Source organism: Monodelphis domestica, chromosome 4, assembly GCF_027887165.1.
Source record: "Monodelphis domestica isolate mMonDom1 chromosome 4, mMonDom1.pri, whole genome shotgun sequence".
Classification (NCBI taxonomy): Eukaryota; Metazoa; Chordata; class Mammalia; order Didelphimorphia; family Didelphidae; genus Monodelphis; species Monodelphis domestica.
In genome coordinates, this window is record NC_077230.1 from 27452372 (window position 1) to 27478412 (window position 26041).

Below are 26041 nucleotides of genomic sequence, written 5' to 3' on the forward strand. Positions count from 1 at the left end.
ATTCAATTAATTAGCAAATATTTAAGGGCCTATTTTCAAGGCATGCTGGAGGAGAAAACTTATATTTGTACTAAGATGCTTTTAAATGTAAAAACATTTCCATCTTTTTAATTTTTAATACTTTATTTATTTATTTATTTATTTTTAAAATGTCTTATCTTCTGTCTTTGAATCAATATTGTGTATTGGTCCTAAGGCAGATGAGTGGTGAGGTCTAGACAATAGGAGTTAAGTGACTTGCCCAAGGTCACAGAATTAGTAAGTGTCTGAGACTAGATTTGAACTTAGAACTTCCCATCTCTAGGTCTGACTCTCCTTCCATTGAGCTACTATCTGCCTCCCCCCCCCCTTTTTTTAAATTAATGCATTAAATGAATTAATTCTAAGCTGTTTTTCTTCAGTATGGGGTAAGTCATTTACTAGTTTTTTAACACTGAGTCAGTATTTTAATTTCTAATTTTAATACATACATTCCTCACAGTTTTAATGCCAGAGAATTTGAGGTTCTCTTTTAACTTAAATTCCGTTCAGGACAATTTTTGCTCCAAGGTCATAGAATCACTTGAATTTCTTTATGGAAAGTAATACAGTATTTTTCATTAAAATTAAAAAAAAATAACATAATTTTAACTTAAATCATCTTATGTATTTAGATGCTCTATTAAAATACTTTTGTCTTTCAGAATGGTCTATGTCAAAACTATAGACCTTAAGGCATTATTTTAACAATGATTTGTATTTGTGCCTCAAAGATTGTCATTTTCTTGTTTTCTTTGACTTTACTATAGCTTATTTTTTTTTGCTAAAGAAAGCAATGCTCAGCTTTTATATTCAGAAGGATAATGCAGGTTATCATGCATTACCTGCTAGAAAAATCACAGAAAATTCAAAGGTGTAAAGGAGTTACATTGCTGGGGACAGTTATTATTCCCATACTTACATTTGTGTGATGCAAGTGAAAATTCTTTACTAAATCCTCTGATGAATTTAATCATTAATAGCTACAATGACTGTGTCTTCTGAATGGTGGTATAGTGGGATGAATAGAGAATTAGTTTCAAGGTGGAGACATCTGAAGTTCAAGTTCTGCTTTCCATGTTCATGATATTTTTTCCCCCAAATTAGCTTGGACAAAATCTTAAATAGAACCTGGGTTCTCTGAAGTCAGAGAACCTGATTTTGAATTCTTGCTTATTTGCTATTTCTTATAAGACATTGAACAACCTAGTTTCTATCAACTAGACTTCAATTTCCTCATTTATAAAATGAAGAACTTGGCTTAATGATACTTGAGTGCAGGGGGTACTTTTGTTTCTTTTTATAACCTCAGCTTTTAGCACACACAACAGATGCGATGCTTAATAAATGTTTATTTACTGACCAACTCATCTTCAAGTTCTGGATCACAGAATCTTATAAATCCATATCCCTTTCTATTTACTTTCTTTGACACTACTGAATATGTATGAGAAAAAAGTGTTCTAGACTTAAATCTCACCTTCCAAAATTTGTTATTTTTTCATTAAAATATATCAATGATTCCTTCATTTTCCGTTTAGAACATAAGTAAGCTTTTACTTCCTTTCAAAGGTTTTGAAGAAAGTTAAATATTAATTTTGCATCAAAAAAATTCAGTAGACATTTCTTCAGCACCTCCTAGGGACGGGATTGTTAGTGCATTTTCCATTTTGTACCCTTCTTATAAATGTTTTGGTACATTGTTAGTAGCTTACTCAAAAATACCATGACACATTTTTAGCTCTCTATAGAATGTAGTCAGTCATCAAAAACATTGATTAGGTGTCTACATCTGCCCTCTAGTGGTGACTGTATCCAACACATGAAGAGGGCATTTGGAATAGATGTTACAAGGGTAAAAATGACAGACTTTGGCAAAAGATTGCATATTGTAGGTGAGGAATTAGTGAAGCATTGATGACAGCTAGATTATGATCCTAATGGTCTTGGAAGATGAGTTGCTCTAAAGAGAAATGAAAACATTGCTTTCAATTTCAATTTTATTTTTTTAAGTACCTCTGAACAGTTATCTTTGACAATTTCTTATAATATGATACCCAAGGTTTTTTCTTGATCATGGCTTTCAGGTCAGTCCATTTATTCTCACATTGTCTCTCCAAGAACTATTTTCTAAGTCAGTTGTTTTTTCATTAAGATATTTCATGTTTTCCTCTTTTTTCATTCCTTTGATTTTGCTTTATTGTTTCTTGAAATCATTAGTTTCTAGATGATCACTTTTTTATTTTTAAGTCTTCATTTTCCTCTGTCAATTTTTGATTCTCCTTTTTCAGTTGGCACATTTCTTCTTGCATCACTTTCAATTCTCTTTCCCAATTTTCCTCTGCCTCTCGTAATTGGTTTTTGAAGTCCTTTATTGAGTTCTTCCAGAATTTGTGTCCAACCCAAATTTTTCTTTTGGATTTTGGGTGTGTTTTCTTTGCTTTCACTGTCCCCTTCTTTGTCTGTAAATTGTTCTTTGTCTCCATACAAACTCTTTAGAATTAGATGTTTTTGTTGTTGTTGTTTAGTTATTTTTCCTATATAAATATAGGTAGGCTTTGGGTGGTGTGATGTGATGGTCTGAGGACTGAGAGCCCCTTTCCCTACTGATTCAGTTGACCCTTTTGATGTTGATAGCTTAAAGAATTTCCTCAGACTTAAGTGTAAGCTTTTGATCTCACTCTGATCTTGAACATGTCAGGGACTGATCAAATTCTAGCCTCAAAGCTTAGCCTCAAGTTTTTAGTCTCCCTATGTACTTTATCCAATCAGGCACACTCATCATTGTCCTGTTTTGGAGCTCTGCCCTGAGCTTTAGGCAAAAAACATATTTACTTAATACTATCATCCACTTCAAAGTGTGAATTAAGTCCTTGTTCCAAGACTAGACTAGAATTCCCTAGGCTGGGGCTCTGGACCTCTCCACAGTTTTTAAATTTCAAGAAGTTTGTATTGTCTTGTACCTCTTTTTTTTTTTTTTTGCTCAGGAGGGGTCTCAAGATCTGGATGTTGACTCCGGCATAGATCCCCAAATATTGGAGAGCAGATGTGCAGTGGCTGATGTGGTTCGCTCTTCTCTTGTTCTTCCCTCCTTGCTTCTTGTTGGGCCTGCTCTCCTTTCACCCCAATGCCCCAGATATTCATTGCCTACTGTTGGGATTTTTCTTTTCTTGAAAGTTGTTTCACTCTGCCTCCTTGTTGGTTCTTTCACTCCTGCATTCAATTTGTGGTGATATTTTAAATTTGGTTGAAATATACGGCATGAATATGTCCTATATTCATAGGCCTCATTAATATTGGAAAAGTGTTTATGCTGTTTTGACTATTCCCCAACATTTTTCAGCAAATACCATTTAAATAGATAGATATTTGGTAAATGTTTCTCCCTACTAATAAAAAGCGGAAGGAAAATCCGATGTATAACTTAAATATATTTATTTCAAAAGGGTTTATTGAAGACTATGTGTTATTAAAGTACATGAGTTACAGCCAAACTGAAATTGGATGAACATCATTTTCAGGGAGCATAAAATCTGCTATGACTACTTTCATTTGAGGTACCTCTAGTCCTTTAGAGTTCCTATTCTTCCACCAGCCTTCACTACATCAATAGAAAAATCAGTATTTATGAAAGCATTGAACAAAAATTTTTCAGTATAAGTACAATTTGAGATAATTTTGCTCTCGTTTATTAACAGAAAAAAAAAAACTTTCTTCTGACATCTCTTATCAGTAAGATCCACTTTTCAGGTGTCTGTAAAATTTTAATAGTGGTCTTTTATGCAGAGTAAAATATGAATTTGATTTTTAAAAACTTTTCCTTCATGTCTTCAGCTTCAGTTCATTAATTTGTTGTCTGACAAAGACTTCCTTATTGTTCCTTTTATCTTAAAATTTTATTTTAATGTATTAATATTATCTAGGTATATGTGAGCCAGTTATGTCTGAGATGATGATAGAGTTTCAATGCATCTGATTGTCTGAGTTTTTTAACATAGACTGCTTAGTCACTAATTATCAACTCCTGAAAGATAATACTTGGGTAATTTCTCATGTCTTTGATCTAATCCTCAATTGTCATCATAATCCTTTCAATGTGTGTATCTATTTGTGTGTTTATCGGTTACTCAACATGTTGTTTTTTTATTAAAAGCCTTATCAATATGTAGACAATGGGGATTAAGTGACTTGCCCAGGGACACACAGCTGGAAAGTGTCTGAGGCCAGATTTGAACCTAGGACCTCCCATCTCTAGACCATGTTCTCAATCCACTGAGCTACCCAGCTGCTTCCAACACACTTTTTGAATAAGTGTTCATCCTTCCTTTGCATTTTGAGGGTGACAATGCATGTGTTTTATTAATATTGATTTTTTTTGTTAGAATACTTTCCAAATTCATTACAGCCCATTTTATAGTTTGCATATTGTGCATTAAAATTGAGATTGCCTAAGTGGTAATTGCTTTAAACATTTTGCTTTACAAAATAAACCCACATAAGTCATCAGCATTTCTATATAGCTCCAACAAGTCTCAGCAGTTGGAATTAGAAAGAGAAATTCCATTCAAAATCACCTTAGACAATAGTAAATACTTAGGAATCTACTTCCCAAGATAAACACAGGAACTATATGAACACAACTACAAAACATTTTCCACGCAACTAAAACAAGATCTAAATAATTGGAAAAAACATTAATTGCTCATGGGTAGGATGATCTAACATAATAAAAATTACAATCCTACTCAAACTAATTTACTGATTTAGTGTCATACTCATTAAACTACTAAGAAACATTTTTACTGATTTAGAAAAAAAAAACATAACAAAGTTCATTTGGAATAACAAGAGATCACAAATATGAAGGGAAATAATGAAAAAAAATGTGAAGAAAGGTGGCCTAGCAGTATCAGATTTCAAAATGTATTATAATGCTCTGATCATCAAAACAATATGGTTCTGGTTAAGAGACAGGAGGGAAGATCAGTGGTATAGAGTTGAGGTAATTAACCTTAGCAAAAGAGTCTATGATAAACCCCAAAAATGCCAGCTTTTGGGACAAAAAACACAATTTGACAAAAACTGCTGGGAAAATTGGAAAACAGTAAGGGAGATATTAGATCAATATCTCACACCCTACAGCAAGATAAACTCAGAATGGGTAAATGACTTGAATATAAAGAAGGAAACTATAAGTAAATTAGGTAAACCCAGAATAGTATACTTGTTAAATCTTTGGGAAAGGAAAGATTTCAAGATTGAGCAAGAGTTAGAAAAAATTACAAAATGTAAAATAAATAATTTTGATTATATTCAATTAAAAATGTTTTGTACAAACAGAAGCAATGCAACCAAAATTAGAAGGGAAGCAACAAATTGGGGGAAAATCTTTATAATAAAAACCTCTGACAAAGGTCTAATTACTCAAATTTATAAAGAGCTAAATCAATTGTACAGAAATCAAGCCATTCCCCAATTGATAAATGGGCAAGCAATATGAATAGGCAATTTTCAGACAAAAAAATCAAAACAATATTTTATAAGCAAAGGAAAAAGTGTTCTAAATCTCTAATAATCAGAGAAATGCAAATCAAATCAGCTCTGAGGTATCACCTTACACCTATCAGATTGTCTAACTTGATACCAAAGGAAAGTAATGAATATTGGAGGGGATGTGGCAAAATTGGGGCATTAATGCACTGCTGGTGGAGTTGTGAATTGATCCAACCATTCTGGAGGGCAATTTGGAATGATGCCCAAAGGGTGCTAAAAGACTGTCTGCCCTTTTGATCCATCCATAGCACTGCTGGGTTTGTACCCCAAAGAGATAATAAGAAAAAAAGACTTGTACAAGAATATTCATAGCTGCGCTTTTTGTGGTGGCGAAAATTGGAAAATGAGGGGATGCCCTTCAACTGGGTAATGGCTAAAAAAAAAATTGTGGTATATGTTGGTGATGGAATGCTATTGTGCTCAAAGCAGTAATGAATTGGAAGGAATTTCATGTGAACTGGAATGACTTCTAGGAATTGATGCAGAGAGAAAGGAGCATAACCAGGAGAACATTATACACAGAGATGGATAAACTGTGGTAAAATTGAATTTAATGGACTTCTCTACTAGTAGCAATGCAATGATCCAGGACAATTCTGAGAGATTTTTTAGAAATAATGCAATTCACATTCAGAGGAAAAACTGTGGAAGCAGAAACACAGAAGAAAAACAATTGCTTGACCACATGGGTTGATGGGGATATGATTGGGGATGTAGACTCAAATGATCACTTTAGTTCAAATATCAATAATATGAAAATAGTTCTTGATCAATGACACATGGAAAACCCAGTTGAATTGTTCATCATGGGAGGGATTTCTGGGAGTGGAGGGAAAGAACATGAAATTTGTATCCATGGAAAAATATTCTAAATTAACTAATTAAATAATTTTTTAAAAAAAATCAAGTAACACATACCTATAAACACAATATAATCCAATTTGATCTCCAACCTAACAAACTATTTTTTGGTTTAGCAGAGCCCTTAGTTTTGCTTATGCAAAATTAAATAAGGCTAGTACAACCTTAGAAATTCTATTTGTTAGAAATATTTTTAACATGTCCAAATTTGCCATGGTGATATTTGCTTTACTTTATTAAAATGGGATTATGGCTTTACAATTTCTGTGGACTGTTATGCATTCAGGGATCAGATTGAGATAAATTTATAATCCCCAGGTCAGTAGTTCTTAGATAAAGGATGGAAAGGTTTGCACTTTTCAGTTTTTGCACAGTTTTGCAAATTACCAAAAAAAAAAAAAAACAGGTTGGTGAGGCCAGCTAGGTTAAGAATCTATATATTATATTTATTTCTTGTATGATTGTATATTTCTCTGAATACTTAGATAGCTAGGAGCTTAGGGGGTTATATAAAATTCTGAGGGTTGGCTTCCTGAAGGGGTTACTGAAGCTGCACCACAGATCCCAGTAGCCATCCTGGAGCAGCCATCTTAAGAAAAAAAAACTGTTTTTATTTTTTTAAATTTATTTCTGTTGTCTTTAATTTATGTACAATATACATTGTAGCAATAATCTTACAATGGAAACTGGCATGTCTGGAGACATGTTTAGCAATGTATTATTTCTGTTCTTTGATTATTTTCTGCATGTACCATATTTTGTATTTGTGATGTTCCCTAATTATTGTCATTATGTGTTTGGTATGGACTCTCTAAAACCCCGAATGCATGTTAAGCTATGTGAAATTATGACTTATGTACCCCTGACTGTAATCTGTGCCTGTGTGGTCTATAAGTCTCGTGTGTACAAAACTGTGCAAAAACTGAAAAGTGCAAACCTTTCTATGCTTTATCACATTTCTCAACCTTTCAATTTCAGTATTCTTTTATATTATTAAAATTATTAAGGCTTCCAAAGAAACTTTGTTTATGCACATCTTAGAATGTAGACAATATTTGAAATTAAAATAGATTAATTTATGTCTACTTATGTAAAATAATGGTAATAAATCTATTATAAGTTATAAATAGCATGTTTGTAGAATATATATTGTCTAAAAATACCTTAATTATAAGGGCATTGTTTTGCAAAAATTTTTCCTTAGTATTTAATATTTGGTGTAATATAAAACAATTTGGTTTTCTCATCTGTTTCTACATGAGAATTGTTGATATATGTTGTTTTGGTTGAAAGACATAAAGAAAATTGGGCCTCACATAAATATTAGGTTATCAATGAGATGAACATTTTAATAAGGCAAATAATATCATAACATTATTGTAAAAGTAATTTTTCCTTGTGAATTCCCTGAAAAGTACTTCAGTACAGTCTGTGGATTATCCTTTGAGAAAAGCTGCCATAAGCCTAAGTCTTTTTGTAGTTTTGTTGGTGTTAGGTCATTGTAAAATATAAGTGGAAAATATTATTTGGTGAATTTCAGTGTCATTAACTGAATTCCTGGGAAGATCACAATTCTGATTTTGTTTTTCCCAACTCAAAGTCATATGTGAAATTGGTGGCAAGGGTAAGATTTGAACCAAAGTCTCTGCCTCTAGAAATAATACTCCTTCTTCTGGCATTACCCACCAGAAAAACAAAAAAATATTACTATTTTATACATTTAATGATATAAGCCAGAATCTATTTAATATCTTATTGGATAAAGACAGGCAAAATGTGTCTGCCCTATTAAACACAACCAGTTGACTGTTATGATTGTCCTTACCATTCATGCCAGACCCTTCTGGTTATAGGTTATCAGAAATGATGCACCAACACCAGCACTCTCTTAGTTTAGGTTTAATTTTGAGATGTAATGAAATAATCTGGAGTCATCGATCATTTAACATTGAGGCTTAGTTTGCCCTAACATAGCAAGGACATACAATAAGAATATAGTATCACTGATATTTTCTGGATGTGTTTAAAAAGCAAAATTGGCCAAATGGAAAAAAGAGACAGAAATCAAATGAAGAAGAAATGAAGAAATGGAAATGAAGAAATAAGCAGCGTAAAAACCAGAACTGACCAACTGCAAGAATAGATCAAAAAGTCGAATGAAGAAAAGAGTACTATGAAAAATAGTAGAATGAACCAAATGGAAAATGAGGATCAAAACATTATATAATGAATTTAGTCTTTTTTAAAAATTCTTATTGGTTCCAAGGTGGAAGAGTGGTAAGGGCTAGGTAATGGGGGTAACATTACTTGCCCAGAGTCACATAGCTAGGAACAGTCTGAGGTCAGACTTTAACTCAGGACCTCCCATCTCTGGGCCTGACTCTCAATCCACTGAGTCACCTAGCACCTCCAAATTTAGTCTTTAAAAGCTAGAATTGGGAAGTAGAAGCTAATGATTTCAGAATATATCAAAAAACAATAAAACAAAATCAAAGAATGAAAAAAAATATAATACAAAATACCTTGTTAAAAAAAAAAACAACTAACCTGGAAAATAGATCAAGGAGAGACAATTTGACAATTATTGTATTACATGAAAGTCATGACCAAAACAAAAAAGCCTAAATATCATGTTACAAGAGATTATCCAAGAAAACTGCCCTAATACTCTTGAACAAGAGGGCAAAATAGAAACTTCTTTTCAAAAGAAAAAAAATGTTAGAGCAAGGAAGAGGGATATAATACTGGGTCAACAGGGAGGGAGGGGAAGAATAGGGATGATTATCTCATAGAAAACAAACACTCAAAGAACAGTTTTTACAATGAGAGGGAAAAAAGGGGAGGCAAAAGTTGAACTTCAGTAACACTAGAACTGATTCAGTGATGGAAAAACACACACATATATATATAAACTCATCTTATCCGTTGGGGAGATAGGTGGAGAAGAGACTAAAAGAAAAGAAGGATGGTAAGAAGAAGTGTAGGCATTGTGAATTAAATATTTAGGGGACCTCCAATCCAGTCTAATCCCAGAAGACTCACCTAATATGCCATCACAGTCATGTGTCTTAATTTGATAGCATGGCAGGTGTGATTCCTCACCAGTGCTAATCAAGGGATGTGAGAGTATATAGACTGAACTGAAACCCTGGTCAATTAGAAAAACTTAGGGGGAAAAGGTTTAGATTCACCTTAAAAAGCTAGTGCATGAAATGGACTAACTGGTAGTTTGGGGTCTTGTGAAAGGAGATCTCTGACTGGCCAGCAGGTCCTTATCTTTGTAAGCCATCTCTGGCAAGCAGTGTAGCAGGGGGCTGGCCACCAGTGGAGATCACACAGCCTGGGAATCCAGGAACTATGACTTTCAACTGAGGCAATAAAAACTGAATATTTAAAAAAATCTTATTAAAAATGAATAAGACATTAATGAGCAAATCTGAAGGAAAAAAAACTATCAAACTGTAATTATTTGTTCAGATTTAAACTAAACTCATGTTAGTTCTTCTGAAACAAAAATTTTAAGTTGTTCATTATTAGAAAGTTTTAATTAAACCAAACAACATCCACAAACACCTTGGCCACATCAATTCTTTTCTCTTCATATTTCATTTTGCAGATTACTTCACTGTATAAAACTCATCACAAAGTTTTAATAAATCCTCTAAATAATCATTAGTTGTTTTTATTTTTTACTTGAGTGAGAAAATTTAGAGCTTGTGCTTTAGTTTGGTAATCACAAAATTAGCAAGCCATTTTTTCTGGACCAATGTTTCTTGAAGAAACTTTTAAGCCAAAATTTTGAAGAGAAATTTATATGTTGTGCTATTCTTCTGTTTTTTATCTCTAATGTCCCTCTTATATCGACAATTATGTTATTCCCTAAGATTTATGATGATGCATAATAGATTATATAGTTTTACAAATTTAACTTTGACTAGAATTGTAGATATTTAAATGATAATGACCTCATGTAATATTAAAATTATAATTAACAATTAATATACTATGTATGAACTGACAACTCACTATGAGTTTAAAAATCTTGCTGTCTGATGCTGAACAAGTCCAGTTCCAAGACTTGCTCTTTCAGTTGGGACTTTCTCTTCCTTTTTAACACCCCCTGCACCCCTCATCCTCTAGTCCAGATGACCTGAGACCAGGACTCATCCTCATTAAGATGGAGATTAACTGCCTTCTGGTTTTGGGGACAATAGGGAGTTATAATCAAGTAATTGCTCACATCTAATTAAGATTTTTTCTCTGATTAAAAAAAGCAGACTTAAAAGAACACTGAAAAAAGGCAGTATATTTAGATAAGGGAAGAGAGCAAAGAGAAGGCAGCTATCTGAAATCTTTTATGTTTTTTTTAAGTTTTTAATTATTTATATTATGGAACTTTTGAATCTATTCCCTAAGAAATGAGAAGGTATTCTATATAATTTCATTTAACTCAATGCAGCAGTGTAGGGGAATATTCCCAGAGACAATAATAACTTCATATAATGTTTTAAGATTTATAAATCAGTTTTCTCAATATAATACTATATAGTAGATATTTTAAGTACAAGCATCCTCATTTTACTGATGAGGAGACAGAGATTTTGGAATGATGTCATTAGCCTCTAGCCTAAGAAAAGATTTGAACCTTGCTCTCATAATTTAGGAACTATTTGAAAGAGGAATTTGATGGGGGGAAATTATGAGCTCCCAAAATATCCTAAGCCAAGTCTCTAAAAAACCTTTAAAACAATTTGAAATAATACATTCTTTTGTACAAAATGCTACAAAATGACCATAAATTTAGTTTGTTATTCATAAAACCAGGAAGCTTTTTTTAGGGGGGGGGGAATGATGATGATTCTTTTTCAAAATTATTTATTTATTTATTTTTAAAAATATTTTTCCATGTTTACATGATTTATTTTCTTTCCCTCTGTTATTAGAGAGGGGGACCCTGGGATGTTAGTACAGATGAGTGATCAGGAATTTTACATAACCTGATCCCACAGGGAAACTCCCTCTGAGACTGAGTAAAGATGGTTATGCTCTCAGTCTTAGGCCAGTTGCTTTGTTTGGGCAAAGTAACTCAATTATGTGGAAGAGAGGCCCTGCAAGGATAGATGTAATGGTTAGCAAGGATTTGGCAGACCTTGCCAAAGAAGGCTATTCTCTCCACTGGCTGAGGGCAGAGATGACCAACATAGATAGATCTGACTGCGTGTTAGCACAATAAGAGTTTATTCAGGAAAAAATGTCAAGTAAGGCTGTTAGGTAAGTGGATTGAGGAGAAATCCCTATTTCTAAAATCCTATTTTAGCAACTAACCCCTTCTGTCTTCACAATGAAGATTCTTCCTTGCTCAACCAGCAGAGCCTAGTCTCCACTGCTCTATCTAACCCTGGATCCCCTTGCTAAATGTCTAACCCTCACTGAAATCTACTCAGGAGTCAGAGGTTTTTTTTAGAATAGTCTTGTAGCTCAGGGATCTCGGAGTTGAAGCTGTTTGGTTCATCTCTGAGAGGAAACACCCTCAGAGACACCCTCAGTCAGTTTAAACTTCTTCCCCTCTCTGACTATCTACTCATAGGCAGTGATAGAGATGAATCCAGTAGCAATTCACTGGTAAAGAGGAAATGAAGCAGCAGCTTCTTTGATGACAGGAACAGACCAGAAATGGTTTTGTTTTGTTTCATTTTTGGGGGGAGAGCGGGTTTAGAGATCTCCAGAAGCTCAGAGCTGAGTTTTGAAGTTGGGTTCAGCTCTCCAGCCTTCCAGAGACTCCTCTAGTGTGATTGTTGGAATTCTCAGACCTCTTCCTTCCAGCATTCTAACCAGGGTTACCACTGATTGTGTAAGTGCATCCAATTCCATTTCCCTTGGCTGCCAACTTAATTTTCTTCTGTTAAATTCCTTATCACAGTTTGAGCCCTTTCACAAATTTCAACCTTACTGAGGTCAACATTGTGAATCACAATATTTACCTTTAACATTAGCCTATTCTTATTCTACTTCCCCCCAAAATAAAAAAAAAATCCCCACTACTCTGTGCTATACTATTTCTACCTTACTATCCCCTATCTTGGGTTTTCCCCAGGAAAGATATAGGGTAAGAGTAGGGTTTACATAATAATTTCAAGTTTCAGTAACACAAATTTCAACTTCCTAACCCACTATTATTATACTATTGCTAACTATTGTTATAATACTAAGCTAATCTAAAAATTCTCTATCAATGACTACTAATATATTAACATAACATTAAAACCTTAAACTTTTCCATTAAACATAATTGCAGCTGAAGCTGTCACAAAAAAATAATAATTTTAAAGTAAACTTCCTCAATGCAGTTTAACTTTCTACTCTGAAGCTTTGAATAATCTATTATGGATCCTATACTAATTCTTAACCCTATAGTTAAATTGTTGCATATCTTATCCTATCATGTACATGATTTGTCCTATGGCTATGATACATAATTACAAGAGTTATATACATAGTTACAAGGAATCTATGTTACAAGTATGTAAATATATATACATGTCTATGCACATTATGTATTTACAAAACAATTCCAGTTCTATCTGTGCCCTGATGTTAATTAAACTGAGAACTATAGATTATAAATTCTCTTAATCAATTAACACCTTATGGATTTATACTATTTACATCAAATCATTACATTTCCATATGCAAAAGACTCCTATTTATCATCATGGAATCATCAAACATATACATCATTTTGTGGAATATGTGTTCTATTTTATGTTGTGTTGGATGTGATAGTTACAAATTCTCTTCAGAAATCCTACTTCTAACAGTTCCCGGATGTAATCTCTTCTTTATTCCTTGTTGTGTTCATGTTGCATGTCCTAACATGTGTATACATGTTTGTGATCTTCATCGCACTTTATCTTACATAAGTTCTGGCTACTGTCTGTCCTCTTGCTATTGTACAAATGTTTACTGTCTGTGCTTTTCATGTCAGCTTCCCAAAAGATCTGTTTTCCTTCTGCTCTTGTAGATTTTCTTCCTGCCTTTTCCTCTGGGCTGGTAAATCTTTGTCTTTGTCTTTTCTTCTGTCTTTCCTCTGCTTTTGTCCCCTAATGTGCTTTTTGATCATTGTCTATAAACTTGCCTGTCCTCTATACCACATCTTCTTTTGGAACTGTTTCAGAAATTTCTATTTGTCTTTGATCTAACTCTATTGCATTAGTTGGATTTGTATGAGCATTATAGTCTTTCTCTCATGTATTTGCACTCTGATCTTTACTATCAGTGTGAAGTTTCATGATTTTCATATTGGAAAAGTGTATCCATGATTGTCTTCCTAATACTTTTATTGCTCATAGAGTTGTAAGTAATTATTCAAAAGAACCAAACCACTTTTCTTCAGTAGTTGATTTTCTGTTGAAATTTTTCACATAGACTTTGTCATCTGGTGTTATTTTATGCAAGGAAAAATCTAACATTGTTATTTGTTGGATGAAACTCATTTTGTGTATTTCTTTGATTTTCCAATTGGCAATCACCTCAGAGCATCAAAATGAAACTTTGTTTGCACATTTTGATTATAAAGGAGGGTGACCATACAGCATTTCGAATGGAGAAAGATCTAAATCTCCACTCAGACAAGTTAGTAGGTAGAAAAGAGTTAGAGGCAAAATATCAGTCCATTTCAGGTGAGGTTTTGAACATAATTTTCCAATGAGACTTTTAATTTCTCTATTTAGTCTCTTGACTTGTCCTGAGCTTTGTGGATGGTATGGTATATGAAAACTAGCTTTGATCCTCAAATTTTCATAGACCTGCTTTAGCATGGATTCTGAGAAATATGATCTTCGCTCAGAATCCAATCTAGAAGGAATTTTGTACCTAGGTATGATCTTTTTAGATAGCACTCTTAATACCAATGCTGAGGTGTTGGTTTTTTTTTTTCTGGCTGGAAATACTCCTGGCCACCTCCTGCATCTGTCTACTATCTCTAGAAAATATTTAAGCCCTTTATCTCTTGGCATGTTAATGTAATCAATCCGTATCCTCTCAAAAGCAGTGTAAGCTAATGGTTGACCTTCCAGACCTTTGTTTTTGAACACTCCTTAACTATATTTCATGTAAATATTACATCTTCCACATACTTTTATTGTAATTTGTGTAATTCCAGGTGCAAGCCCAAATCACCTCATTGTATCAATCATTGATTTTGTCCCAAAATGTCCTTTTTCATGTATTGCATTGCAAACATAGTTCTTTCTCTCAATGTGGATAGGATTCTTTCTCATAAGTCCTTCCAGGGGGTCCTGGATTATTGCATTGCTACTGGTAGTTAAGTCCATTACATTGGATAGTTCCTAGATGATTCACTTTCTGTGTACAATGTTCTCTTGGTTCTGCTCATTTCACTCAGTATCAGTTTCTTGAATTTCTCCCAGTTCACATAGAATTCCTTCAAATTGATGATGATTCTTGAGGAAACCTTCAGCCACTATTTTGAAGAAAAAGCTTTTTCACTGTACCATTCTTCTGTTTTGATTTTATATTTATTATTCAAGGGACCCCAGTATCCTATATTGTGTTTATGTAGCAAATGTAAATAAAAGCACATTTATCCTAAAGTTATTATGTTATCTACAATACACATTACATAAGGATTTAACATTATTTATCATATTCCTTTCTAATTCCACTGGGGATATCCCTTATAGGAAAACATGGAAAAAATTACTGAGGATGAAAAGGCATGAGTCCATGGAGTGGATTGTTCCATTGGGTTCTTAAAGATCATTTCATTAGAACATACACTATAAAATGTTCTACTGTGTTGAAAAGCTTAGAACCTACTTTCTAGAGATTAGCCTAATTTGCTAGAAGAAAGACTCATCACTAGCAAGCTGGCCATTTAATGATGAACCTTTGGCCAGGGCAAACAATATTTTATTCAATTTTTAAAAATTATGATTTTAAATTTTAAAATTATTAAAATTTTAAAAAACTTTCAGTTTGACAGTACAAGATCTGAAACTGTTCTTTAAAACAGCCATCATTAAAGTAGTCTGGTACTGGCTAAAAAATAGAATGGTAGATCAATGGAGTCAATTAAATAAACAATGTACAGGAACAAATTACTTTAGCAACATATTGTTTGATTAACTGAAAGACCCTATTTTGAAATAAAATCCCACTATTTATCAAAACTTACTGGGAAAATTGGAAAACAGTAGGGCAGGAGGTAGGTATAAATCAATGTCTCACACCCTATAAAATATAAGGTAAAAATGGATATATGATTTGGTATAAAGAATGATGCCACAACTAACTTAGGAGAACACAGAATAGTTTACCTGTCAGATCTTTGGAGAAGGGAAGAATTTATGAACAAATAAGAGATAAAGAGTATTATAAGATATAAAATGAATATTTTTATTATATTAAATTAAAAAGCTTTTGTAAAAATAAAACTGGTGCAAAAAATTATAAGGGAAAAAACAAAGTAGGAAAAATGTAATAACAGATTTCTCCAATAAAGGTCTAGTTTTTCAAATTTATAGAGAGCTAAGTCAAACTAAAAGAAAACAAGCCAATTCCCCAATTGACAAAGGATCAAAGGATATAAACAAGGAATTTTCAGATATAGACATAAAAGTCATTAATAATCATAATGTTCTAAATCACTCTTGATTTGAGAAATACAAGTTAAAACAATGCTTAGGGCTTACAGGGGTGGGGCCAAGATGGCAGAGTAATCCTTAGCAGCTCTGTGCCACATAAGAATCCTCTCCAAACAAGTTTAAAATATTGCCACAAAATGAATAAAGGAATGAAAGAACCAACAAAGAAACAGAGTGAAACAACTTTTAAGAAAAGAAAAAATCAACAACAAAAGATAGGCAACTAACATCTGAGATAATGGGGTGAAAGGAGAGCAGACCCAACAAGAAGCTTTAATAAGGAGGGAATTGCAAGACAATATCTAACCACAACCCTCCACACCACATTTGTTCTCTGAGTTTTGGTAACCTATGCCTGAGCCAACATCCAGAACCTGATGCCCTGCCTAAAAATTATAGGTACAAGGACACCCATACCTTGAAATTTCAAACCTGTGGATAAGTCTGGACCCCCAGTACAGGGAATTCTATCCTGGGCTTGGGACAAAGACTTAATTCACACTTTGGAGAAGATGATAGTACTAAGTACTAATCTTTTTGCCTAAAGCTCAGAGAAGAGCTCCAAAAGAGGACAATGATGGGTGTGCCTGATTGGATCAAGTACAGGAGAAAACCAAAAACTTGAGACTGAGCCTGAGACTAGAATTTGATCTGTCTGTGACCTATTCAAGATCAGAGTGAGATCAAAAGCTTACATCTAAGCCTGAGGAAAGTCATCACAAGGGTCAATTGAATCAATAGGGGGAGGGGGCTCTCAGTCTTCAGACCATCACATCATCCCCTCAAGCCTATCTATAATTACATGGGAAAAATGAGCAAACAACAACAAAAAAACCAACCTAATTCTTAAGAATTTTTATGGAGACAAAGAACAAGGAGACAAAAAAGGGACAGTGAAAGCAAAGGAAACATACCCAAAGTCCAAAAGAAAAATATGGATTGGACACAGATGCTAGAAGATCTCAAAAAGGACTTCAAAAACCAATTAAGGGAGGCAGAGGAAAAGTGGGAAAGTGAATGGAAAGTGATGCAAGAAGAAATGGACCAGCTAAAAAAGGAGAACCAAAAATAGATGGAGAGAATCAGGGCTTAAAAATCAGAATTGACCATCTAGAAACTAATGATTTCATGAAAAATAAAGAAAAAATAAAGCAGAATCAAAGAAATGAAAAAAAGAGGAAAAACAAATATGAAATATATTATTGAAAAAAAATTACTGACCTAGAAAATAGTTATAGGAGAGACAATGTGAGAATTATTGGAATACCTGAAAGCTATAATCAAGAAAAAAACCTTAGGTATCATATTACAAGAAATCCTTGAACAAGAAAAAAAAATGAAATTGAAAGAATTCACAGATCACCTCCAGAAAGAAATTCTCAAATGACAACTTCAAGGAATATAATAGCTAAATTCAAGTCACCAAGCCAAGAAAAAAAAAAACTGCAAGCAATCAGAAAGAAACCATTCAGATACAATGGAGCCTAGTAGCTTACACATTAAAGAATTGAAAGGCTTGGAATAAGATCTTCAGGGAAGCAAAGGGTTTGGATTTACAACACTGAGGCACTTATCGAGCAAAACTGAGAATATTCTTTCAGGGGGAAAAATGGATATTCAATAAGATAGCAGATTTCCAAGCATTCCTTACGATTTAGCCAGTCCTAAACAAAAAATTCAATATCCAAACACAAGACTCAAAAGAGAAGCTCAAAAACATAAATAAGAAAAAAAATTTAAGGGGCTCATTAAGGTCAACATGCTTATAAGTCTACATGGAAAGAAGACTTTGTAATTCTCAAAAATTATCCTTAGCAGTAGAGAAGAAAGAAGGAATTTATTCAGAAAGAGGGTGGAGAAGTAAGCTGAATATGATGCCATTATATAAATTTGTAAATGAAATTATATGGAATGATATGTATATATAATGTGTATCTATATGAATGATATGTAAAAAATCAATCAAGAGCTGAAAGAGAGGGTTGTGCCAAGAGAAAAGGGAAGGGAGAGAGAGAGAAAATCCAATAAATTATATAATCTAGAGACATGAAAAGTCATTTTAGAGAGTGTAAGATAAGGGTGGTGATAGGCAGTGCTTCAACTTTACTCTCATCATAAAGGTCTCCAAGAGGGTAAAACAAGTATACTCAGTGGGGTATAGAATCCTATCTTACCATACTCAGTGGGGTATAGAATTCTATCTTATTGCATGGAGAAGTAAAGGGGAATAAGAAAAGGAAAGAGGGAAAGGAATCTGGCAGGGGTGACAAAAAACAAAATACTGGTGAAGAAGAGAGAGAGAAAGGGAACAGAACAGGATTTAAAGGGGATAATATGATGGAGGGCAATACAATTAGTAATCATAACACTGAATGTGAATGGGATGAACATTAAGCAAAAGTGGATAGCAGAGTGAATTAAAAAACAGAATCCTACTATATGTTTTTTACAAGAAATATATTTGAGGCAGGGTGACATATGCAATATGACATATTCAGGATAAAAGGTTGGAACACAATTTATTATATGTAATCTAAAGTAAAAAAAGCATGAGTAGCAATCATGATATCAGATAAAGCTAAAATAGAAATTGTTCTGATTAAGAGAGCTAAGGAAGGAAATTACATTCTGTTAAACAATGAAGTAATATCATTACTAAACATTTATGCACCAAATGAGATAGCATGTAGATTTTTAAAGGAAAAATTAAAAGAGCTCAAGGAGGAAATGGATAGTAAGAACATATTAGTGGGGGATCTCAACCTCCCCTTTCTGAACTAGACAAATTGAACTAAAAGATTAATAATAAAGAAGTAAGGTAAGTGAATGAAATGCTAGAAAATTAGAGTTAATACATATCTGGAGAAAACTGTTTAACTCTAACCCTAATCATAAATATTCTTCAGATATGGTATATCCAAACTATTTTTATAAAAACCAACATTTTATAGGAGACACTCAAGAGTAATTTTGTAGCAGTTCAGCTTTTTACTTAGCAGAGTAAGAGTTGACAATAACAGTTTTCCCAGTTGCTTTCCTCTGCATTCATCACATACAACTTCTACTCTTCCTCTCTTTGCACATGAATGAATGAATTTATGTTCTATTTTCAGAGTAGCTGTAGCAACAATCTGTTCTATAGTGACAATATTATATTGCAATAAATAAATATAATATTTCCAAATTATAAATTGTCTAGATTTACAAAAGAAGAAATAGGATACTTAAATAATCCCATCTCAGAAAATGAAATTGAACAAGGCATCAAGGAACTCCCTAAAAAAATCCCCAGGGCTGTAAAAATGGAGATTTGAACCCCAGACTTCAATCCCCCGAAGTCCTTGGTACTTCCCAGAATTCCCTATAATCTCACCTGGGTTTCCACCTGGGCAAGAACACAATTTAGTATTTAACGGGCTCTCTGCCTCCCAAGAGCCCTCTTCCTCTACTCAGAAATTGCAACAAGATAGAAGTGAATTGTGAATGAGCTAATCAGCCCTAGGCACGTGCTTTTCTTATTTTGTATTTTCTTATTTCCTTGATTTCTAATAATCTTAATAAACCTCTAAAAATATAATACCTCTTATCACAAGAGACTAAAATTTAACTTTTATAGTCTGGCGACCAAATGGGATGAGAGAAAAACTATCAATTTTTTTTTTAAAGCCTAGATAAATTTCTTTTAAGTCACATTTCTCCAAGGCTATTCAGAAAAGCCTCTTGATCAGCTTGAGTTGCCTGCAGTCATCCTCTTTGGACTTTCTTAATTCAGATAGCTCACCTGGTCCCAGCCCTGCCCACCCCAGTTCCGGTTCCAGCTCTGGCTCCTGGCCTCCAGCCATCTCACTCACCTGGCCCAGCCCCAGCCCAGCCCTAACAACTCTGGCCTCTGAGCCAGATGGAAGATTGCCCCAGGCTGCTGGTAGCAGATCCAATTTCTTCAGGATCAAAAACCAGCTGGTAAAAACAGGGGTGTTCTCTCCTTAGCCTCCATGTGGCAGGGGAAAGGGGACAGGGGACCACAAGGGGGAAGAAAGAGGATAAGGAACAGACTTTTCCAAACAGGAAGTTACAAGCATGGGGTATTTCAAAGGATATCTTTTGAGTGCACTGATTCTGTTACTTCAGGGGGAAAATTCAGCTCCCTGCAATTCTTTGGACAAATTTGAGATTCCAAAAACCCACCCTCACTATGGGGGAGCAGCTCAGTGGCTCAGTGGCTCAGTGGATTGAGCCTAGAGGCCTAGAGACAGGAGGTCCTAGGTTCTTAATCTGGCCTCAGACACTTCCTGACAGTGTGGCCCTGGGCAGGTCATTTAACCCCCATTGCCTACCCCTTACCAATTTTCTGCCTTCTGAAAATAGGCATCTAAATGGATAATTTAAAAAAAACAAACAAACAAACAAGGAACTTTAAAAAGACTGAAGGTTATATTTTTAAGGCATTTCAGACTATGGTGTTTTACAAAAATCTCTGTATTCTATTGCATTATGCTGATTATTTGTTTAAGATTTAATTTTGTTGGTTTTAAGTTCATATATTAATGTACAATACTATTCTGTTATACTGAATCACTTAATGTACTGGATTTTAACTACTATTATATTCTGTTACTTTTCCCCTATAACTATACTGAACAAATATTGTTGAATATGCCCATATAAAAACAGATTTTCTATTTTTGACTTTGTAAATAGTCACATAGATGATAGATGGACTCCATCAGAACATTGTTACAATTGTATAACAACCTTTGGAAAATTTAATGAGCTAAATATCTCAAATTGATTTTAAGGGGTCATTAGACATGATTTTTAGAATTTCTTTTTAACAATCTCTGGTCATTTTGCCTGCCCCTAACAGGAGGTAAGGTCCATTTTAGTAGCTGAAGTGAAATAAACCTCCCACATTTATGAAAATGTGAATTGATGGGACATCACAGTCTCATACCAAGGAGCTGGGAGGTTAATCCCAGGGCATATAGTACCCCTGGAGCTCTCCCAAAACAGGAGCATATCTCTAATTTATAACTCTTCAGCTCACTTTACCAAATATCAACAGTACAGGGGTTTGAGTTTTTCCTAGATTCCTTTGCAACATTTTTGTAATGATATCTAGATTTCTTCATGATGTTCTAAACCCAAAATAAGTTTTGCTTTGTTTAAAACTATGTTTACCAAGGTTGAAAGATTTGCTACATTTGTAAAAATTGTGACACATATCCATCAGTTCATAGGCTTTTAAAAATGCCATACAGCAACTTATGTGAAATATGATAGTGGGTTTGTTTGCTATTGTAATTAATTGGGCTATTGAGAATTTGGGGGATATTGATATCTACATATTTGTACTACTGTTCTTTGTAAAAAAAAACTGTTACCTTGTAAATTCATTTGCTTATATACACAGTGGATCATGGCCAGGCATGAAGAGGAAATGGATCTCATTTTTGGTGAGAAAGCCTTGTATTCTATATTTTCTTAGCTGACACAGTGTGTCAAATGATTATAAGCTATATTTTTGAATTTTAAAACTCTTTTATTATTATATTTTTCTTGCATGTGCAGTATACTATTTCAGTTTTTTATTTTTTCTCTTTTTTATATTTGAAGCACGTCACCAATATTAAAATTTTCTTTAATTTTTTTGATTGAGAAGTAATATAAGTTTAAAATACATTTGCTATAATGTCAATGCATGCCCCCAAAAGCTTGAGACTATAAAAATGATGTCATTAATTGTTAAAAAAATATGGGACTTTGCTTAATGATTCTTTCTGATTCCAGGACAAGATATATAAAAGAGCCATTGCATAGGGCCAAAGAAGCACAAAGCTAAACCTGAATTGTGCCAAAAGAGCACACAGGTCAAAAAAAAAAAGAAAGAAAGAAACCAATCCAGGAAGGATTGATGCAATTCTAAGCCAATACAAAGAACTTGAACCTAGTGTGAAGACTTGAGGTTGTGAAGCTTAACATATGTTAGGACGTCGGCCTTCCTTGTATCCACACTTTTCTTGAAAATACTTATAGAATAGTATCTCAAAATTGGCTCCTACCTGGCTCCTATAATCTAGTCCCTTTTCTGTCTTTTCTAGTGTGGCAACTTTCTGTAGTCCTAGCTACTGACTGGGTAAATGCTTACTTGCTTATATCATTTTAATTGGGCTCTGAGTCAAGGACCTGGTATAGATTTATTTTTCCTTTTACTTAGAATTTTCACACATAAGACTTTAATAGTTTATATTTTAATCCAGAAATTATCTTTTTTTATTTGGATTTTTCTGATGTCTTTTTAATTTCTCTTGCCAATTGATTCATATACCTCATAATTCAGCCATGCATCCCTAAATGATCTCTGTGTTTTTCAATCACCCTCTTCAAGGGGGGAATGTAAAAATATTATTATTTTAAATTGCAAATTTTAAATTCCTCTTGAGAAGAATTTTAGGTTAAGAAACATACTACCTCTCTGAATCCAGAAACTAAATTTTTTGGAGAAGACACCATGAAGATGCCTCCAGACCACAAGCTGCATGAGAAGATCAAGGATGAACTTTGGGTGTGATTGATTGAACTTTTATTTGTATGTATACTTGCGTGCCAAAGGGGACTGCCCCCTAACAGGTTTTTTGTCAATGCATCTAGAAATTATTGGTTTTGTTCTTTTTTCCTCTTATCCTCAAATTATTATAATCTTGAAGTTGATTATGTTTTCATGATCCTTTTGGGGAAACTGGTTTCCCAATAATGATCAAATGGGGGAGAATGTAAAAATGGAGATTTGAACCCCAGACTTCAATCCTCGGAAGTCTTTGATATTTCCCAGAATTCCCTATAATCATAATCTCACCTGCATCCCTACTTGGACAGGAACACAAATTGTATTTAAACTGGCTACAATGCCTTGCTCTTCCTCTACTCAGAGATTACAACAAGCTGTAAGTGAATTGTGAATGGGCTAAATCAGCCCTAGGCACTTGGCTTATTATTTTATATCCTTGATTTCTAATAATCTTTAATAAACCACATAAAATATAATACTTTTTTTACAGGAGGCCAATTTAACTGTTATAGGGCCAAATGGATTCATAAATGGATCCTACCAAAGATTTAAAGAACAACTAATCCCAATATTATGTAAATTATTCAAAAAAATATGCAAAGAAGGGGTCTTACTGAATTCTCTTTATGACACAATTATGGCATTGATTCCAAAACCAGGCAGACCAAATACAGAGAAAGAAAACTACAAATCCATCTCCTTGATGAACATAGATGCAAAAATCTTAAATAGAATACAACAAAAACACTACAGCAAGTTATCACAAGGATTATCTATTATAACCAGCTGGGATTTATACCAGGAATGCACTGATGGATCAATATTAGGAAAACCATTCACATAACTGACCATATTAACAAGAAAACTGACAAAAATCACATCTCAATGAGATGCAGGAAAAACCTTTGACAAAATTCAACACTTATTTTTATTGAAAACACTAGAAAGTATAAGAATAGAAGAACATTTCCTCAAAATAATAAATAGTATGTATTTAAAACCATCAGTAGTACTATTTGCAATGGGGATAAGTTAGAAGCCTTCTCAAAATGATCAGGAGTAAGCAAGGATGACCATTACTACCTCTATTATTTAATATTGTACTAGAAATGCTAGTAGTAGCAATTAGAGAAGAAAAAGAAATTGAAGGGATCAAAGTAGGCAATGGGGAGACTAAACTATCACTTTTTGCAGATAATATGATGGTATACTTAAATAATTCTAGAGAATAAACTAAAACAGTAGTGGAAATGATTAACAACTTTAGCAAAGTTTCAGGGTACAAAATAAACCTACATAAATCATCAGCATTTCTATATTTTTCCAACAAAATTATGCATCAAGAGTATGAAATAGAAACTTCATTTAAAATTACCCTAGACAATATAAAATATTTAGGGATCTATTTGGTGAGGGAAACACAGGTATTTTATGAATACAACTACAAAATATTTTTAACACAATTAAAAATTAGATCTAAGTAATTGGAAAAATATTAATTGCTCATGGGTAGGATGAGATAATAAAATAAAAATATAATAAAAATGACATTTCTACCCAAATGAATTCATTTCTTCAGTGCTGTACCTATCAAACTACCAAGAAAATAAAACCATGGGAAAATATTCTATGTTAAAAAAAAAAAACAGTTCTTAGATAACACCTCATACCTATTAGTTTGGCCAACATGATAGTAAAGGAAAATGATAAATGTTGGAGAGCATAGCATTGTTGGTGGAATGGTAAACTGATCCAAACATTTTGGAGGGCATTTTGGTACCAATTTGGAGGGCTATAAAACTGTGTGTACCCTTCTGTCTATTAATACTGCTACTGGTCTGTATCCCAAAGAGATAATTTGTAAAATTGAGATTTGAACTCTGGACTTCAATCCCCACAAGCCTTTGCTCCACTTCCCCAAAATGCTTTGTAATCCCACGGAATTCTGAGGTGGGCGAGATCGAGAAGGTATTTAAGCTGATTACAAAGGCTTTTGAGGGCTCTTTTGGACTTCTGTTTTGGGACAGATGTGGCTCTTTCCATAATGTAGGTGAGGTCTTGTCTAGGCCTCTGGCCTAGGCATGTGTTTTTTCTTACTTGTATATTCTTAAATTCTCAACCTTTAATAAACCTCATAAAATATAATACTCCTTGCAGAGAGAAACTAATTTCTACCTGCCTCAGTCTCCTCTAAATTTTAACTGTTACAAATTAAAGGAGAAAAGGACCTACTTGTACAAAAAAATATTATAGAAGCTTTTATTATAGTGGTAAAACATAGGAAACCAAGGGTAATGCCTGACCAAACAAACAATAAAAATCCCTTTCAGTATCCACATGAACAAATGAGTATATGTCCTCATTGAACCAAATATAAAGTGTCAAAACGAATCTGTTGTTGTTATCTTTATGTTACCTTGTCCATGATCTTTAATATATCTCCACATAATGTCTATTCAACACAATGGAGTCCTTAATTACTTTCCCTTCACATCTTGAGAATACCAGTTGCATACATGGACAACTCTGCCAACCTATTAGTGGTTTTTTATATTATGGTATAAATATTCTTTTGCGCTTCAGCCTACTCATAACCACCAGGATCATGTCCCCTCTTTAGCTGATTTTCAACAGTAATTTTTGTAGACTTCAGGTCTTTATAACTCATAGACATAAAACAAAACTAAGAAAATATTCTTATTACAAGGTTAGACATTCATTTAATGAATGAGTTTGGTTCATTAAAAACAAAACAAAACAATTTATAATTATAACCCACTCTGTCTCATTCTTCCTATTTAATTCTATGGTCAATTAGTTTTCCATTTGTAATCCAATGGATGAGATCTATAACTTCCAACTTCACAAAAACTCTGGTCACTACTCATCCTTTACTCATTTGGGCAAAGTTAGATCAAAAGCTTTTCAGTGATTATGGATTTCATATAGGGGCCTTTGCAATGCTTCGAGACTTTATTCAGTCAATATAAATTCTGTCAATATAAAATCATCTGCCCCTAGGGGAATCTAGGGAACGTTGCTTTTTAATTTGAACTTTGCAGATATATTTTAGGAAAATCGGTTGTGGCACCTTTGTTGAAGTATATGTCTCCTTGTTTTCAGATTTATTCAAATAATTATTCTCTTACATCATAAATAATGAAAAAATATTCAGATTCTTTTCACAAATGTAGAGAATGAATACTAATATTTCACAATTCCAATATGTTTATAGAGGAGGCAGAGTAAGTGCTAGAAAAATGAAAAATTACTTAGTATTAGTCAAATATACACTGAGTAAGTCTTTGTTAGAAACAAGGGCATTAAGGCTATTTCTCTAGGTATCTGGAAGAGAGAAATATATTGATGACATGAGGGA

The 26041-nt window shown here is 33.5% G+C and overlaps 1 protein-coding gene across 4 annotated transcripts in view; it reads left to right on the plus strand.

Annotated features, from left to right (window-relative positions):
- Nucleotides 1–26041, plus strand: part of CFAP47 (cilia and flagella associated protein 47) — an 886918-nt gene that overhangs the window by 634391 nt on the left and 226486 nt on the right. Inside the window, exon 59 of one of the 4 annotated variants that reach the window (XM_056826271.1) lies at nucleotides 21508–21555. The exons of the other annotated variants lie outside the window; for them this stretch is intronic. Within the exon in view, the coding sequence (XP_056682249.1) occupies nucleotides 21508–21527 (20 nt within the window). The 3' untranslated portion in view covers nucleotides 21528–21555. Of the gene's footprint in view, nucleotides 1–21507; nucleotides 21556–26041 lie in introns of those variants that run through there. 4 annotated transcript variants of the gene reach the window in all.